At 49.5% G+C, this 17,788-nt stretch overlaps 1 protein-coding gene across 1 annotated transcript; it reads left to right on the top strand.

The window, feature by feature from the left end:
- The first annotated feature begins 3,774 nt into the window (after window positions 1–3,774).
- Window positions 3,775–15,248, top strand: FKBP5 (FK506 binding protein 5). The gene is made up of 10 exons (XM_009076371.1): window positions 3,775–3,882; window positions 4,774–4,918; window positions 5,137–5,279; window positions 6,106–6,220; window positions 10,264–10,420; window positions 10,941–11,031; window positions 11,694–11,777; window positions 12,275–12,460; window positions 13,334–13,573; window positions 14,894–15,248. Exons 1-10 carry the CDS (start codon window positions 3,778–3,780, stop codon window positions 14,999–15,001), a joined length of 1,374 nt encoding a protein of 457 aa, XP_009074619.1. The 5' UTR covers window positions 3,775–3,777; the 3' UTR covers window positions 15,002–15,248.
- Window positions 15,249–17,788: the final 2,540 nt, after the last annotated feature.

Raw genomic sequence — 17,788 nt, 5'->3', positions numbered from 1 at the left:
TGGTATGGATTTCTGTGCTTCTCCCTCCCGTGCATATTTATATCCCATGGAAATGAAGCAGTGTGGATGTTCAGAGGAGGGAGGATGGTTTATCCTGGCTTCATTTACAGACTTACAACACAAGCTTGTGGGTAGCAGCAATGGGAGAGCAGTATCTGTTTGGGGTGTCAGATACACCAAGGGGATTTTGCACAGGGTAATTAATTAATCCCCTCCCTGTATCCAGAGTACATGTGTTCCTGCAACAAGAAGTTTCAGGCTCTGACACCAGCAACAAACTTGCTCAGCTTCCAGTGACATCCCTGCCTGGTTGGTATTTAAATCTCGGGGAGTAGCAGGTATTTTTTTTGCCCTGCAACTGTTTGTTTCAAATTAATTGGGATTTTGGACCCCAGCCAGCCTTCTTCTGTTGCTCCAAGTGGGAGATCAGTGGGAGCATTGCACTCTTTTCTCTAACCTAGTTGGAGCCGTTTTTGAATCCTAGAATCATAGAATCAATCAGGTTGGAAGAGACCTCCAAGGTCATCGAGTCCAGCCCTACCATGGTCACTAGACCATGGCACTAAGTGCCCCATCCAGTCTCGTGTCGAAAACCTCCAGGGATGGTGAATCCACCACCTCCCTGGGCAGGTCATTCCAGTATCTGATTAATCTTTTTGTTAAAAATCTCTTCCTAATATCCAACCTAAACCTCCCCTGGCAGAGCTTGAGTCTGTGCCCTCTTGTCAAAGGCTTTGCTGAAGTCCAGGTAGACTACAGCCACAGTCTTCCCCTCATCCACCAGGTGGATCTCCTGATCATAAAAGATCAGTTTGGTCAGACAGGACCTGCCCTTCCTAAATCCATGCTGGCTGGGTCTGAGTGCTTGTCCATCCTGTAGGTGCTGTGTGATCGCACTTAGGATGATCTGCTATGGAGATCATGGAGGCTTTGCCAGACACTGAGGTCAGGCTGACAGGTCTGTAATTTCCTGGGTCCTCCTTGCAACCCTTTTTGTGGATTGGTGTGACATTCACCAACTTCCAATCTCTGGGACCTCCCTAGTGAGCCAGGACTGTCGGTAAATGATGGAGAGCTGCTTGCTGAACTCTTCTGCCAGCCCCCTCATCCCTCTGGGATGGATTCCATCCGGTCCCATTTTGTGAGGATCCAAGCGGCTAAGCAGATCACTAACCATTTCCTCTCGGATTTCAGGGAGGCTATTTGACTCTCTAGAGTCCAGTTGTCCTGAGGACAACCTGTCCTACTATTAAAAACTGAGGCAAAGAAGGTGTTAAGTACCTCAGCCTTTTCCTCATTTTGGGTCACTCTGTTCCCTCCCGTGTCCAACAAGGAATGAAGGTTTTCCTTGCCCTTCCTTTTGCTATTGATGTATTTATAGAAACACTTTTTGCTATCCCTCATAGAAGTGGCCAGATTTAATTAAAATTGTGCCTTTGTCTCTCTAATTGTCTTCCTACATGACCTGACTATATCCCTGAACTCTTCTTGAGTAGCCTGCCCTTTTTTCCACAGTTGGTAAGCTCTAGCTCTCTTTTGTTTTCATAATTTCCTGCAAAGTCTCCCTGTTCAGCCAGGCCAGCCCCTTCCCCGCTGGCTCGCCTTGCAGCACACCGGGACAGCTGCTCCTGTGCCTTCAATACTTCCTTCTTGAAGTATGACCATCCCTCCTCGACCCCTTTTTTCCCAAGGCTATTTCCCAGGGTACACTTTGAACCAGACTTTTGAGCAGCCCTCCTGATCAGCCCTGCCAATTTATGGGCTAGAGTTCTTTTGCCTCTGCTAGAGAGATGAAGCCCATCTGACTCGAGCAGGCTTGGTAACACAGACTATACCCCATGGTCAAAAAAACCAAAATTCTGCCAGTAGTACCAATCCTTTAGCCACCTGTTGATAAGGTGGGTTTTCCTACTCCTCTCCTCATCCATCCCTGCTACTGCAGGAACTGAGGCGAGCACCACCTGTGCTCCTGTCCCATTAACTAGTCTACCCAGTTTATTGAAGTCCTTTTTAATTACCCTAATGCCTCTTTCATTAATATTGAAAATTGTTGCTGGATGGCAAACTGATGAGCTTTTTCATAATGTGGACCACATCTTAATAGCTGGTCTTGTGGGCTCCATCCCTCCCACTGCTGCTGACGCAGGGCGTCTCCCCTCCCGCTCGCCTTGGCCAGCTTCCCTGGATGACTTCTCTAATTGCTTACGTACAAAAATAATGAGAAGGATGCATATGGTGTATTTTTAGATGTCTCTTGGTGAGATTTAGCAACCGGAAAGCTGGAGCCAGCACCTCCCCATCTGTCTTCTGTATCCTGGCAGTGGCTGCTTGGTGGACAGAGCTTGGGAGATTCTGCCCCAGGAAGTGGCACTTCTTTGGCAAGCTTCTCCTCTTTTCAGGCTCCCCCTGGTCCTTAATAAAAGGGTTATGGACGCTGTATCCCTCGTGCTACAGGATCTGTGCTGGGAAGCCCTGAGGCAGTGCACAGTGCTGGTGGCATACCTGTGCTGTGGTAGGCACCACCACCTCCTCGCTCATTGCCAAGAGGAAGGCCGTGGTGGTGGCAGGGCAGTGTGAACTCTGGGGGCTTGGAGACCATCCCGGCACTCGAATCATAGAATCATGGAATGGATTGGGTTGGAAGGAACCCTTAAAGGCCATCTAGTCCAACTGCCCCACCATGAGCAGGGACATCTTCCACTAGATGAAGTTGTTCAGAGCCCTGTTCAAACTGACCTGGAAAGTTTCCAGGGAGGGGGCATCCACCACCCCTTTGGGTGCAGTGCTTCACACCTGCATCATAAAACATTTCTTCCAAAGTAACTGATGGCGTGTTTTCCAATGTATAAATACCCGTGAGATAATGGGTCTCACCACAAGTTGCTTTATTTAGTGGATTTTTTTTAGGGTGTTCCCATCTGAAACATCAGCAGAGCAGAGGAAAGGGAGCAGATGCAGAATCTCATTAAATGTCACCCCAAAGACTGTGGTAATTGAGCACTGCACAAGTAGTTCCCTCATTTTTCTCTTTGCTCCTTCCATTGCAGGGCTCTCTGTGTTTCAGTGGCTTCCTGTACTGTGGGGGGCAGGCTCCCGTTCTTCCCTTTCCACGTGGGTGTGAGGAACACAATTCTTCTTGCAGCTTGACTTATCTGCCCTTGGCACTGAAAACATCTTTTCTCTGCTCTTTTTGAATCCCCCAAATGAGTGATTTCTCCTGCTGGTTAACATCAGCCTCCACACCAAAGACTGTGGGAAAGTTTTGCAATAAGAGTGACTTTAATAGATCTGGTTTATGTTTTAAAGAACCCATTGCTTTCTAATTCTCCGTCACATGTTTCCTTGGTGACGTGTCACGCAGCAGTACAGCTACCAAAATAGCCTTATGGTCTGAAGGAAATCATCAGGAAATACGTTTTTTGAACCATAGGCAATCCTTTTTTCACCAGGAACCATTGGGAAAGGTCTGTATTTGATGAAAAAACATGGCTTTTTTGGCAACTTGGCTCCTTGTGGGGTGACACTGGGAGCACAGTGCTCCAGTAGTTTGACCAAAAAACCTCAGTTCTTAGATTCTTGCTGTGAATTTTCTCTTTATCCACCCAAATAGCTGGAATTCTTTTGGTATTTGGTTTGCTTTAGTTTTTGGAGAAGTTGCTTGCTCTGTGTTGCCTTTCCATGCTGAACCCCTTCCTTTTATACCACCTGCTGCGGTCCTGCCGGGCTGACGGGGCACGTGCTGTGTCTCCCCAGGTCCAGGGCTTATGCAAGGAGACCATGACCACTGATGAGGCCACCAAGAGTGAAGGGGAGGTGCAGGCAGCAGCTCTCACTGAGCGCGGGGAGGACATCACACCAGCTCGAGACCGAGGGGTTCTGAAGGTGAGGGGGGCTGCCAAGAGTGTCTTGCCTTTCCTTCTCCATTTTGGGGTGCATGGTCACATTACCGGGCTGCATCCCCAGCCCTTGGGGTCACATACTACTTCCAGGACTGTAGGATTGAGTTCTTTTATTTGAAAGGCAGAGGAGATGGGCATCACTTGGAGTAAAGAAGCACGGAATGCTGTTTGTGACCGATGGATCCAGGCTGCTCCATTAATTTCGCTGCTATTGTGTTCCTAATCAGATTATTAGCTGTAAATCCACAAAGCATTTTTGTATGTGACTCACAGATGTTAGAAAGAGCACATTACTGAGGTCATCCAGTCTGCTCCACAACCCCATTTGCATATTCAGGGCCATTTCTGGATAGTTCTGCTCCCCAGCACTTGCTCTTCTTCAGCTGAATAGGACCTTTCCTCTAAGAATAGCATCCTCCCCTGCTCCATCCTCAGCTCAAGAACTGCTTGTTCCAGGCTGTAGCATTCAGAAAAAAGAAGTGTTGACAAGAAGCAAGTAGTGAACTGACACACCCCTGCGAGTAAAATGTGTATGGACAGAAAGTGAGCGTAATTGTGTTCACTTCAGGTTTTGAGCCACAGTGTTTATCCAGATGCCTCTGCAAAGTACAGGCAGATCTCTGCTCCCAGCTCTGTTGTTGTGGCTCGGGTTTGGGATTTTATTTTTTGGGACTGATGGAAGGACAAGTTGAATGGCTCCACTTTGAGCCTTCCTTTTGTTTAAAGCAGCACTGAGATGTCTAAGCGTGTGTATATATATATACATTTATTTTTTTTTTATGTAAATGCATATATGTGTGTATCTCTCTTCCCTCTCCATATGCATCCTTAGCTGTCCCATGGCCCTTGCTCATGGGTAGTTTCTCTTTCTCAGATCATTAAGCGACCTGGGAGTGAAGATGAGTGCCCCATGATCGGGGATAAGGTTTATGTCCACTACAAAGGCAAACTGGCTAATGGTAAAAAATTTGATTCCAGCCGTGATCGGAACGAGCCCTTCATCTTCAGCCTGGGAAAGGGTGAGCTGATCTGGGGATGTCTGTCCTTGTGGATGCTGGAGAGTGGGATGATCCTGGGAGGGGAGGAACCCCGTTGCGGTACATACAGATGATATCAGACCTGCCTTAAGTGACTTGGGAGTGTGAATCTTTTTGGGGTGCCATCCTTGAAGCACCCAGGCTGTTTTTTTCTTGGATGCTAGTTGCTCCCTCCTGCCTTATATCTGCCTCTCTCCTAGGTCAGGTAATCAAGGCATGGGACATTGCGGTGGCTACCATGAAGAAGGGAGAGATCTGCTACTTGCTCTGCAAACCTGAGTACGCATACGGTTCTGCTGGCAGTGCTCCCAAAATACCCTCCAATGCCACCCTCTTTTTCGAGGCAAGTAATGCTGGTGAGCCAGCATGTGGGTGAGCTCACTTGCTCCCTTGCTGCCTTGCCAGCCAGCTCAGGAATAATAATAATAAAAAAAAACCCCCACAACAAAAAACCCAGCTTGGATTCCTGAAACGTGTCCCTCTGCTCCAGAAACTGGTGCCAGGGTTTTCTCAGAAATGTATGTGTGCACTGGGAGGCTGGGACTAAAACTCCAGCTGGGGAGAGCCCTGGTCCTGGGGCAGGGAGCAGGCAGATTCCTGGTATAAACATGTACATAGGAAGGAGAAAGCAGCTGGGAAATGCCTCCAGGTGCTAAAAAAGCGATTAGTGCTGAGGGGTAGCAAGAAAGCCTAGTTTTTGGCACAGTGTGCTTGCTGGGCAGGGCTCACTGGGACGAAACAGAAGGAATGGGTCTGTCCTAAATTAAGGGTTATTTCTTCCAAGTCAAGTGTGGACTAAGCTGTGAGCTGGAGCTGGTCCCATCAGAGAATGAAGGGGAAACTCCTGCTCATGCTGGTCCTGGATGACTTTCACGGCATCTTCCAGCAGCAGCCGTGTTGTACCCTTACAGGCTTAATAAACTATTTTTACTGTTACTCTGTGTTATGCTTCAGGTACTGGAAGTGTCCCAATTTCAAATAAATCGTGAGTATTATGCTGTGGTTTGGAGCTGGATTTTATGGGCAATTTCTGCTCGTCAGCTGAATGGAGAATTAGCTGGCTTGGCTCTCCAGCCAGGGGTTGAACTGCTGCTCTGTAGCTTTTCTGTTGTTTTTCTCTTCTTCCTCTCTCCCTAAGCTCTAACCACTTCTTCTTTATTATTTTTTAGGTTGAGCTGCTTGACTTCAAAGGTGAGGACTTGTTTGAGGATGGAGGGATAATCCGGAGGATCAAGAGGAAGGGAGAAGGTTACTCCAACCCTAATGAAGGTGCTACCGTGGAGAGTGAGTGCTGGTCCCTTGGTGGAGAGGTGGAGGGATCAGCCTGTCCTGAGCTGCCCTGCTTTCTTCTCCCCAGCAAGAAGCTGCTGGCACTGTATAGGCTGTAGGTGGCTGTGCATCATGGTAGAATGCAGTTAGATCCATCCTGAGGCCATATGGGATGGAGAGGGGCTGGGAGAGCAGCAATGCATTGCCTACCCAGGGATGCTCCTCTGAGTTCTACTTGGCCAGCCCCTGCAGTGGCTCCACTAGAGCTGCTACCCTGGAAGGCTGGTTGGAAAACAGCAAACCCCAGAGCTGCTCAGCCAGTGGGCAGAGGGAGGATGGAAGAAGCAAACTCCCATGGGATTTCAGGTATCCATTGCAGTGTTCAAGGCACTCTATGATGTGCCGTCTGCCCAAAACCCTGGTTCTGCCTTGCCTCCAAAATGTCAGTTGCCAGGTCTTCCCCCTTCAGTGTGGTGACACACACTTCCTAAGTGTTTTGGGCAATGACACAGGCACTCAGCAGTTTCTTTGGCCGCCTTCTTCCAATGTTGGTGCTATATTGGGTAGGTTTTATTGCATGTCTTGCAGAACCGGGTCTTTTCCTATGGCCAGAGAGCTGCTGATGGCAGGGAAGGAAATTATTACAAGGAGTTTGCTGAGGTCGGGGTGGCCTCAGCTAACATGGGAGGATGAGGAGCTCAGGTCCCATTGGACTCTCCCTGTTCTGACTCCATTTCTGGAGAAGACATTTCATGGGGCTGGGCAGGGGAAGCCAGACTTGGGTTTTGGTTTTTTTCCTTCCCTAGAACCACTCGGACACAGACCCAGAGCTTGCTCCATATGGAAAGCATTCACTTTCTTTTCTCACCTCCAGAGCTCCTGTACACAAAGATCCTGAAGTCCCTTTAGTGACTGAGAAATTGAATCTGAGCTGTGACAGCTTATAAAGCTTGTGGTCTTAAATGGCTGGTTCTTCTGACGAGGCTTTCTTTTAAGGAAAAATGAGGTTTTGACTCCGATTTGACTGTCTGCCTCTCCCACCGTGAGCATCCTAGCTGGGAACTAGCCACAAGCTGAGCTTCAAGCCAGCTCCGCTACTCCAAAGATCAAACAAAGAGACTAAATATAATTGAAATCATCACAGATCTGGCACTCCTTTTTATTTTGATTAGGTCTGAGCACTTTACAGGCAGCACCATGCCAAGTCCAGAGGATGGGAAGAGCTCTGGTCCCTCTGTGGTTGTTCCTTTTGCAACTTGAAGTTTTCTGGAACATGATGATGCTTTAATGGCATGGGAGGGTGAGGTGGGGAAAACATCGGCCAGAAATGATCTCTGAAAGGACATAAGGAGCCAAATAAAGAGGCTCCTTGTACACCCAATGCCCCACAGATTATTATTCCAGTTTTACCTGTTTAAAATGAATGTTTCTATTGGAGCAAATGCTGTGAGTGGGAGCACACGCCTGGTCGGAATCATGGAGATGGATGCCCTGCCAGGCCATCCTGTGGAGCCAGTGCTGCCCGTGCAGGGCAGAGATGGGGAATGCTGGGCTGATGCCACTGGCAGCTCACCAACCCTGCCAGCTTCACTGTTTATAGCTCCTGTGGCCCTTAATTTGTTGGGAGCTGTACATCCAGAACCCAGAAACCTTTAAATACATACCTATGAGAGAGGACAAGGTGAAGCAGCACCAGGCAGCCTTGCAGTGTATGTTTTAGGTGCAAAGAGGCTTGGGTTTTTTCTTTTTTTTTTTTTTTTCCAAATGCAGCTCTGTGGTTGGCACTGAGCAGGGGGTGGCACAGCAGCTGCGAGGACGTGGCAACCCACCCTGGGGCAAGGCTGTGACCCAGGGGGACAGCGGTGGTTTATCTCAGATCTGTATTTGGGAAGTGCTGGAATTAGGCTGGAAGAAACTATGCTTCCAGGAGCAAGTATCTCCAGACTGGAGTTTTGAAAATGTTTTTATAGGTTTAAGTTTTACAAACCCTAAGTCACAATTCTGGTCCCTAAAACCTGGGCTGCAGTCAAAAATCTGGCATTCCAGCTTTTGTTACAACCTTTCTCCCCCACCCCTCCTCCTTCTCCGTTTTTAATCTGAGTACAAATTGCTGTCAGCACATCAAGTTCGTGTGCCAGCCGCACTCAGTACACTCTGTTCTCAGCTCTTCAAAAACAAAATCGCTGCAGGCACCGAGAGAACAATAAGTCAGAGCTGAAACCGGAGTGATGTTCCTTCAGTGGCTTTTTTTTTTTTCTCTGTAATCCAAGAGCGACTGCAACCAGCTGACCTGCTACTGGAAACCCGAGCAGAGATTTTTCCCCCTTTGCCTGGTGTATTTTCTGTGCAATTAAAAGAGAACAAAACTTGAAAGAAAGGGCATGGCATCTTCCTATGCATCTTGTAAAGTGGGATCTTCCCACTGCTGCCACATCCTGCAGGGTATGTGTGACCTGGTAGACCTGTAGTGATGCTTTTGGGGTCAGGGATTATGGATCCATACTCACTAGGAACATGCAGGGATTTGACATGGAGCTGTGGGGTTGCTGGGTTACCTGTACTTTAGGCAGAATTTTCTACTTTTCCTGTCTAAGAAAATAGCCAGCTTGGTTTTGAGTAGTGCAAAAGCAGAGGTTGGCCCTGGGTTTGCCTTTTGCCTCATCCCAAACTGGGTGAGCTCACTCCAGCCTGAGCCTTGTGATCACTGCACCAGTGACGGTGCAGAATGTGCCCCAGGAAGCTGGCAGGCATGTGAGCATCCTCTCCTCCTCCACACTGAAGTTCCAGTGTGGCTTTGGTGGCAGGAGCAGAGTGATGAGGCAGAGCTTGGTGTCCTGTCCCTGTGGGGGGGAGAGCATCCCTGAGTTCTGTTACGGCAGTGTATAATGCCCAAGGACTGGACCTGCCCTAGGAACTGAGGTCTTGCTTGGTCCACACATCTAATCCTGAGGACTTTGTGTAGGTCCCAGGGCAGGGCAGTGTCCATGGGGCAGAGATGGGCAGGTTTCCTTCACCCCAGGCTGTTTCTGGTGCTGCTTCAGCTTGTCCTGACCGTCAGCTCCTGCCGCTGCGGTAGGATGCTTGGTGCCCCGCAGCATCTCAGGCTGAATCCTGCTCTCTCTGCAAAGGTAAAGCTCACGTCGCTACAGGCTGCGAAGCCTTTAAGCGGCTGAATCCTGCTCTCTCTGCAAAGGTGAAGCTCACGTCGCTACAGGCTGCGAAGTCTTTAAGTACGGTCGTGGCAGTATTAATGCCCACTGTGAATTTTTCCTCTTAAAAAGCTTTTTTTTGTTTGTTTCAGCTTTTTCTTAACATTATGTAGGAGTTCCCTATGAAATTGCTTTAATTTTATCCCTTCCTGCATGTGTAAGCTTTGTACCCTGAAAGAAGAGTGCAGAGACCGTAAAACTGTTCCCAAAGCTGGAAAGTCTTCACGATTGAATAAATAAAGAATAAAGAGTAATTTTGCTGTGGAAACCCAGCCAGGAGTACCAGGTGGTGAATGTGCCATGTACCCAGCGTCTGCTCCAGCTGCACTTCTGCCAGCGTCTGGGGCTGGGACAGCACAGTTACTGGTTGAAAATTAAAAATAAAAAGTTTATCTTGTACTTTGAGTTCTTCTAGGCAGGAGAACATGGCCTTGTTTTTAAGGTAGAAGTCAAGGCAGTATAGCACTGTGTAGAAGATTTGTAATCGCTATGATAAACTGCATGGCAGCATGCCAGGAGCAATATCCAGTTCCAGTAAGGGTTGACTCGTGCAGTTGAGTGCAAGGGGAACATATTAGTCACGATGTTTATCTGTTGTTTGGTCCTTGGTTAGACAAGATATGCCTGCCTTGCTTTGCAGCAATGTTCCCAAGCCCTCCCCATCTCTCTCTCCACCAAGGGGTCCTTGGCTGCTCCCAGCCCTGTGTGTTTCCTCTTCCAGGGCTGGAGACTGCTGGATTTTGGGAGAGATGCTTTATAAAACACTTTCTAAGATACTTTGGAGCCCACCCCCCTCTGCAGGATGACTGCAGGTGTGATCCTGCCTCATTTCCTCTTGTCCCCCTGCAGTTCACCTGGAGGGATTCTGTGGTGGCACCAGGTTTGACTGCAAAGATGTGAAGTTTGTTGTGGGTGAAGGGGAAGACCATGACATCCCCATTGGCATCGACAAAGCCCTGGAGAAGATGCAGAGGGGAGAGCACTGCATCCTCTACCTCAGCTCACGGTGAGGAGCATCGTTACAGGGATGCTGTGTGGGTCTCGGCTTCCAGCATAGTTTTAGCATTCATAGAAGATGGTGATCCTGAAAATAGGACTCTTCAGGAGAGCCTCAGGTTAGCAATGCCAGCAGGGATGGCAAGAGAGAGCAGTGGCATGTAGGCAGGAATATCAAGATGCTTTAAAAAAAATCAGTTAAAAGGGGTTTATCAAAGTCCAGTGGCTGAAAGCAAAATGTCTCCCTGGAAATTGCCAGGGCAGGTCCTTGGGGTGGAGAGTAACTTGCATAAAAACATGGCTTTGATGCAGCTGGAAGGGATGATTCCCAATATATAATGTGTTGTATATTGGTAGGTGTCTGCGCTAGTAGAGAATAACATCATCCTGGCCCCAAAATCTTAGAAAACTGTGGGCATGGAGCTTGGGTGTGAAACCAGAATCAACACCCTGGGTCTGTGTTTGTGGCCAAGCACTGCTGAAATGAAGGGTTTCCTCCGCTCCTCTGATTGCCTCCTTCTGCCCTCTAGGTATGGCTTTGGCGAGGCAGGGAAGCCAAAATATGGCATCCAGGCCAACGCGGAGCTGGTATACGAGGTGACGCTGAAAAGCTTCGAGAAGGTGAGAGCATAGATGCACTGGTCCTTCCCCAGGCTGTGGGAATATCAGGCCCTGTGTAGCATCTAGCCTTTATCCCTGGCGTGTCTGCAGCCCCGACCCTGCTGAAGTGGAGACATCACCAAGCAGCTTTGTGTTCTTAATGTGTTTTTCTCTGTTGATTTGTTTTATTCTTGTGGCTGGGGTCCAAGGCTGGGTCTCTTAATTATTCCTAGCCTTGTCCTTTTGTACTTTATTTTTCTTTTCAGTTTATTTTCCCTCCCTTTTACCTTTCTTTTCTCCCTCCTTTTCCCCTTCCTTTTTCCCCTCCTTTATCCCTCCTTTTTTTCTTTTTCTCTTCCTTTTTCCCCTCCTTTTTCTCCCCCTGGGCTGCACAGATAAAAGCTGGTGCTTCCAGCTAGCTAGCTCGGCTGTGCCTGTGAGGAGGCCAGGGATGGGATGCAGGAGAAGCCTGTGGGATGGGGAGATGTGGCTGTGCCATCCCTTGATGGGTGTCCTTCCCATGCCGTCGCCCTGGCTGGAGCAGGAGCAGGGCAGGCTCCGTGCTCTGCGGTAGGGCCCTGCCGAGCCCTGCGTGGGAAGCCACTGTCCCAGAGCACGGCATGGTCCTGCTTGGGGGGCTGCTCTGCTCTGCTGGGAGGAGTGCTCCAAGCGTTCCTTTGCAGGCCAAGGAGTCGTGGGAGATGGACACTAAAGAGAAGCTGGAGCAGGCTGCCATTGTCAAGGAGAAGGGCACAATGTACTTCAAGGTTTGTGAACTTGGGGATGGCAGAGGCGGAGGAAAAGGAGCTGGAAATTAATTCGGGGTGACATTGGATACACGACTTTGCTGCCTTCAGTGTCAGAGAAACCATGTGCTCCCAGACAGTGCTGGGGAAGGCTAGTCCTGCCCTACCTCTCTTTTTTTTCCCACTCCCTGATGCTCCCTGAGGTATCTCCTCCTTCTCCAGCATTGCACTGGCCACATGCGTTCCCTGCAGAGCGGGACAGCAGATTGAACCCTTCACAGGCTGGGGCTAATGCTGAGGGGATTCACATTCCCCTTCCTGGTTGGGACATCCCAGTGCTCTTCACTACTTTGACTCAGCTTTTCCCAAACCTGCTGTGTTTGTAACTGTTTGGTGTCCTCCTTTTATTATTTATTGAGTATACCACATTACACTTGTAAACTGTTCACAGGATGTTCTGGGAGCAGACCGAGTATTGTTGCTCAGGTTCCTTGAGCCTCTTCTTTGCTCCATCCCAGGAAGGCAAGTACCTACAGGCAGTGATTCAGTATGGCAAGATTGTGTCCTGGCTGGAAATGGAGTATGGCTTGTCTGAAAAAGAGTCAAAAGCCTCCGACTCCTTCCTCCTGGCTGCTTTTCTCAACCTGGCCATGTGCTACCTGAAGCTGCGAGAGTACGCCAAAGCTGTCGAGTGCTGCGATAAGGTAGAGGTGCATGAGCTGGGAGATGGAGCATTCTCTTCTGCAAGTTTTCAGTGGGAGTTTGGGGCTTTTTAAAATTTCATTTTGTATAAGATGCACTTTCCAAACAGCAGCGGGGTAATGGCATCACTTCTGCACCTCGAGGTCTCCATGGATGCTGTGTGCTCAGAGACTGCAGGATCAAAATTGCCTTTTGGGGTTCAAAATCCACCTGGGCATGCATTTACAGCAGCTTTTCTTCCAAAGCCAGGTCCATGTGAATGGATCTGTGTGGACTGACGACCTTGGGACGCTGTTTGGATCTGCCCAGGCTTGGGTCTGGGCACACCCAGTGCTGCTCTGGGTATGACAGGGGCAGGCTCTGTGGAGCTGCAGTGGATTTCCAAGTCTTTTGAGGGGTGGGAGAGCACTTTGCCAGTCCTAAAAGAGCTTCGACCATGTCTGTGTGAGGGAACTCTGAATTCTTTTATAGAAGGCTTAGTTTTAAGCATCTTGCATATGGGAAAGCTAGTTAAGCTAGCTGTCTTAATCTAAAAGGTAAATCACCTGTGAGGTGCATATATGGCTTTTACTAAAGGAAAATAATATCGTTGCTAAAACAGAGACAAAAGGGCTCAGGTATAGTGTCGACACCTGATATTGACTGTGGGTTTGTCTCCCACTGACTCTGCCACACTCAGGGGTGTTTTAAGCAAAACTATGTTAATGACCTGCCAACTGCTGATGGAGATGAGGCAATTTTTATTGAGCAAGATGCAAGTGCTCTGGAGACTTGAAGCCACCTTGCCCTAATTTTGCCAAGTTTAATGAGGCTTCAATTACAGGGTATCTTCTGGGGAAGGCCTGAGATGTTAGTGGGTACTTGTGTGTTTGTAGGCACTGGGACTGGACCAGGACAACGAGAAGGGTTTGTACCGAAGGGGCGAAGCCAGATTATTGATGAATGAGTTTGAGCTGGCAAAATGTGACTTTCTGAAAGTGCTGGAAGTGAATCCACAGAACAAAGCAGCGAAATCCCAGATCTCTCTGTGCCAGAAGAAGACAAAGGAGCACAATGAGCGGGACCGAAGGATCTATGCCAACATGTTCACAAAGTTTGCAGAGAGGGATGCAAAGGTGCGTGTTGCCCATTTTTGGCCATCTAGCAGTCTGTGCTGAGGGATGCTCATCAGGTTTGTGATGAGAAGAGATGGGTTATGCCCAATTAAGTTACAGATCAGGTTGAGGATGGAGGCATAGAGCCGGCTGCAATGGGGAGAGGTGTTTTACTTCTTGGTCTCTCATGCAGAGGCTGCCATCAGATGCTCAGTAGTCAATAAAAGTACTGGCAGTGCAAGCTCCCAGGGGCTGATAACAGGGTTGGCATTGGTATTTAATTTTGCTATTTCCAGCTAGTGACTGTTGAACTCCGGGCCACCAGTAAAAAGAAATGTCACTCCATCTCTGGCGAGACTAAGGGTATTTTGAGACATGATAGTATGGATTTCCTGAAGCTGGTAAGGCAATAGCCTGCTCCTCTGCTCTTACAGAGAGATCACTGTCTCATAACAGGCTCTCATCCAAAATTGTCTAAACAAAACCCGGTGTACTGTAATGAGAGAGGACGTGGCTTTTCAAGCCATCTGTGCGGGTCATTTTTAGTACGATTTCCTCTGAACCAGCGCCTGGAGGTTGAGGCGGTGGAATAAGTGACCGATGCAGACCCTGAGGAGTAGTGTGCTGTGGCAACTGGTTCAGTCAGGGAGCAGAGCTGCCCTGGCCAGCTGCTGGCACCGTGGTTGGCTTGTGTGGCCAGCTGTGATGGGGACAGTCGCTGCTGGAGAAGGCATATGGCTTCACTGTGCCTTGGTGCTCTCCTACACCCACTGGACAGGCTGCACCCACAGCTGAGTGGACAGACTGCCCACAACCAGGTGTATATGCTACACTGATGGCTGGGTGTACAAGATGCACCTGCAGACAGGTGTACATTGCTACACCAGCGTCTGGGTGTGTGGGCTGTACCTATGGCTCAGTCCTGTATCTGCTCTCTGACACTACTACCTTATCTCCTTGTCCCTCTCTTCTGTTCCCCTGCATCCATCTGTCCAGGCTCACTACATGTCAGTGCCTTGCTCCTGTCAAGATGGGTCATATCATTCCCAGGGGTCCCATACTTTTTCCAAAAGCTGGCTGATCTGATGAGGTTTAACCTCCACCAACCACTGAGTCAAAGAACTGGTGTAAGCTGCAGTGCCCAAAACCTCCACCAACCACTGAGTCAAAGAAAACAGGACACTGGTGTAAGCTGCAGTGCCCAGTGGGCCTGGGGGAGCTTGTGGGGGACAATTTTGCCTGACCTTCCAGGCTCATCTGCTTGTGCCTATGCCCAATATCACTGATAACTGCCTGCTACTTCCTTCTCCGACTCAGTGTGCTTTATTTGCTGTTTGGCAGGAAGCAGCTAGCAAAACCGGGGTGGAAAAAGCAGCAGAGAAGACAGCTTGTGAAAAAGGACTGAAAACTACTGGTGCTGAAGAGGAAGAGGCTGAAGGACATGTATGATAGAGGAGGAGAGGAAGGGAGAACCTTCTGACCTTGGCCCACGCAGAAAAAGGTTGCTGCCATACCTTGGGACTTGCCAGTGTTTTCTTGTAAAGCTTGTTACAGTTTATGTGATCGTGGAAGCAGGAAGCGCCACACAAAGAAAAATGAATCCTGTCCCACCACCCTGGGTACACTCAGGGACAGAGCAGGAGTGGCAGAATGCTGTGGGACCACTGCATGTGGAACAAACAGCTTTTAAACAGCAAGAGAAAAATAATAAATTAAAACTCTTGGCTCTTGGGAGGTTTCTGTAGACAGCTCCCTTGGCTTTGTGTTTGCTGTCAGCACAGCACCCCAGGTGCTCTGAGGTCAGTTGGGCTGTGGGACATGCTCCTCGTATGCTGCAGTGCTGCCTCCAGTTGTATCCAGCACGTGACGGTGCTGCGCTGCCCTGGCACCAGCCCCGAGCGTGCAGGGCAGCACTGAGGCATGGGCACAGTGGGCAGCGGGAGCCCAGGGCTGGCTGGTGGGGATGTGGCACCTTGGGGCTCACCCACCCATGGGTGCTCACTGGTGGGAGGGAATTGGCTTTCTCTCCTGGTGACTTCTTGCCTGTGGCCGAAGGGGTTGTGCTGCAGAGCTGGGCTAAGGGTGAGGACCCACATTGCTTCTGCTGAAACTCCGTGGTGAAGGGACTTAAAAGCTCTGTTTGGGGAAGGTCACACACAGATTTTATTTTCTGAAAAAAGCTGGTTTCTGTTTGTTTGGAGAGCAAAATCTTGTCCAGCTTCACAGGCGCCCAACTTGCAGCCTGTACCCCATCCCTTGGCTCCCATCTTTAAATGGGAGTTTTATTGCTTATTTGGGGTCCATACGTGTGGAAGATGAAGAGCAGGTTGACATAGGGTTCACAAAGCAAGTGACTGGGTCTGAGCTGGTACCATGGATTTCCAGCTTGCCAGTGAGCAGCTTTCCTGTGGCAAGGGAGCCCCATGTGCATCATGTCCTTGCACCCGTGCCTCTGCCTCCTCGGCCATCAACCCTCTCCATCTTGAAGGGATGCTGTCACTACCATGTGAAAACAGCTTTCTGGTTGTTATTTTTCCTGTCTCTTCTTTGTAATACCCCTTTTAGAGCTTGAAAATAAACAGAAAGGAAAAAAAAAAGGTATTTTTTTCTCTGGATCCTGCGCAGCAAAAGAGGTGGCTGTGTGCTCCCTGGGTGGAGATGCCCCAGCAGTTAAGGAATTATTGGTGTCCCCAAGGACTGATGCTGCCCCTCTTTATCGCCATCATTCCCTGGAGAGCCAGTGAATGATCAGCATGCTATCCTTTGGAAATGCCTGGCTGGGGTATGCTATTTGGGGGACTCAGCTGTTTTTCCAGCCTGAGAGATTTATCCTGATGTTTTCTTTGGTGTTTTTCCATAGAATGTACCTTTGGGAGGGGCCTTCCCAGGGCGCAGCTGGGTGGATGGAGAAGGCGTTTATGTCCCTTGACTGAGGGTGTAGAGGGAGCAGAGAGCTGAACCAGTGGGGGTGGCAGGACTGCCTATCCCTCTTTCGTTTTCGTTTCCACCCCACCCCTCCCTCCCAGTCTTGGGAGAAGTCAGATTTGGTTAAAATTCCTCTTCTGTAGTCCCATTAGGTGGTACCTGAAACACCATTTCTCAAGCTCCGCCTGTTCATCCAGGTGTTGGGTTTTCCACCACCCCAGGACGTTCTAGAGCCAGCAAAGCATCCCTGGGGTTGCTGCCCAGGGAGGCTGCTGTGAGACCCAGGAGCTCTGCAAAACGTGTGCTCTTTTTATTTCTCGCAGGCAGGGCAAAAAAGTCCTTTGGAGGCAGCCCGAACCATATTTTTCCATAGGAAACAATCTCTACAGGGAAAAAACCCCAACAACTCACTTCGAAATTTCTGGAGTTGTCCCCCGTTTTTAAGCAGATTTTTGGTTTATTTTGGCTTGGTGCTTTTCTTCCCCTTGGAAGAGAATTTAAACTTGTGCGGGTAACGAGATGCGGATTAGACATTAAGGGGAAGCAGGAGGATTTCGAACGGAGGACTCAGGTTTGCGGTGCTGGTGTGTCCCGATGCGCAGTGCTCAAATGCCATCTAGTGGCACTGGGATGGGGCGGTGGTGTCTTTTGGGGTGACTGTGATGGGCTGCGCAAGGTCAAGGGTCTGGAGAGAACACTGGGGACACTTGGCTTGTCTGGATTCGCATCCGTGGGCCTTTGAGGGGGAGTATTAAGAGCTAAATGTTAAGTACTGTTAACGAGGCAGGGTGTGAAACCCATGGCCCGAAAGGACCTGGGGGCATGGGTCGGAGCAGAGCGGTGCTTGGTACAGAGACCTTTAGCACCACCCCGAGTCAGGAAAGCCTTCCCCTGCATGGGCCTCCCATGCATAACTCACAAAACAGCCCAAATCCTGCTCTTCTACCACCAATAAGACATTTTTTTTGTGAAAAAAAAAAAAAAACGGTATCCAGGGAGGATAACCCCAACGCAGGCAGCATCCCTCTGCCCACACCAGGCTGGAGTGGGGGACCCCACCAGCTCGGGGGGAAGGTGTGCACCCCTAGAAGGTGCCTGGGGTCTGACCAACCTGTGCCCCCTGCACTCCTGCAGGGCCTGTGATTACTGCCCTGCCAGCTGCTGTCCCAACGAGCCTGGCTGACAGCCCCTGAAATCCTATTAACCGAGATTCAGGAGAAATAAAGTTAATCATCTCCTTCACCGGATCCTCCTCCTCCCCCTTCTCCTCCTCCCACCATCGGCGCTTCTGGAGGTGCCTGGGCCGATGCT

Source organism: Acanthisitta chloris, unplaced genomic scaffold (genome assembly GCF_000695815.1).
Source record: "Acanthisitta chloris isolate BGI_N310 unplaced genomic scaffold, ASM69581v1 scaffold32356, whole genome shotgun sequence".
In the NCBI taxonomy this organism is placed as follows: domain Eukaryota; kingdom Metazoa; phylum Chordata; class Aves; order Passeriformes; family Acanthisittidae; genus Acanthisitta; species Acanthisitta chloris.
This window is presented reverse-complemented; position numbering and strand designations above follow the sequence as displayed.

Bases quoted from the DNA above. Each gene is read 5' to 3' on its own strand.
- FKBP5 (XM_009076371.1), top strand. From the start codon at position 3,778: ATGACCACTGATGAGGCCACCAAGAGTGAAGGGGAGGTGCAGGCAGCA. The intron at 10,421-10,940 runs GTGAGGAGCATC...TCTGCCCTCTAG, and splicing joins ATCCTCTACCTCAGCTCACG to GTATGGCTTTGGCGAGGCAG. The intron at 12,461-13,333 runs GTAGAGGTGCAT...GTGTGTTTGTAG, and splicing joins CTGTCGAGTGCTGCGATAAG to GCACTGGGACTGGACCAGGA.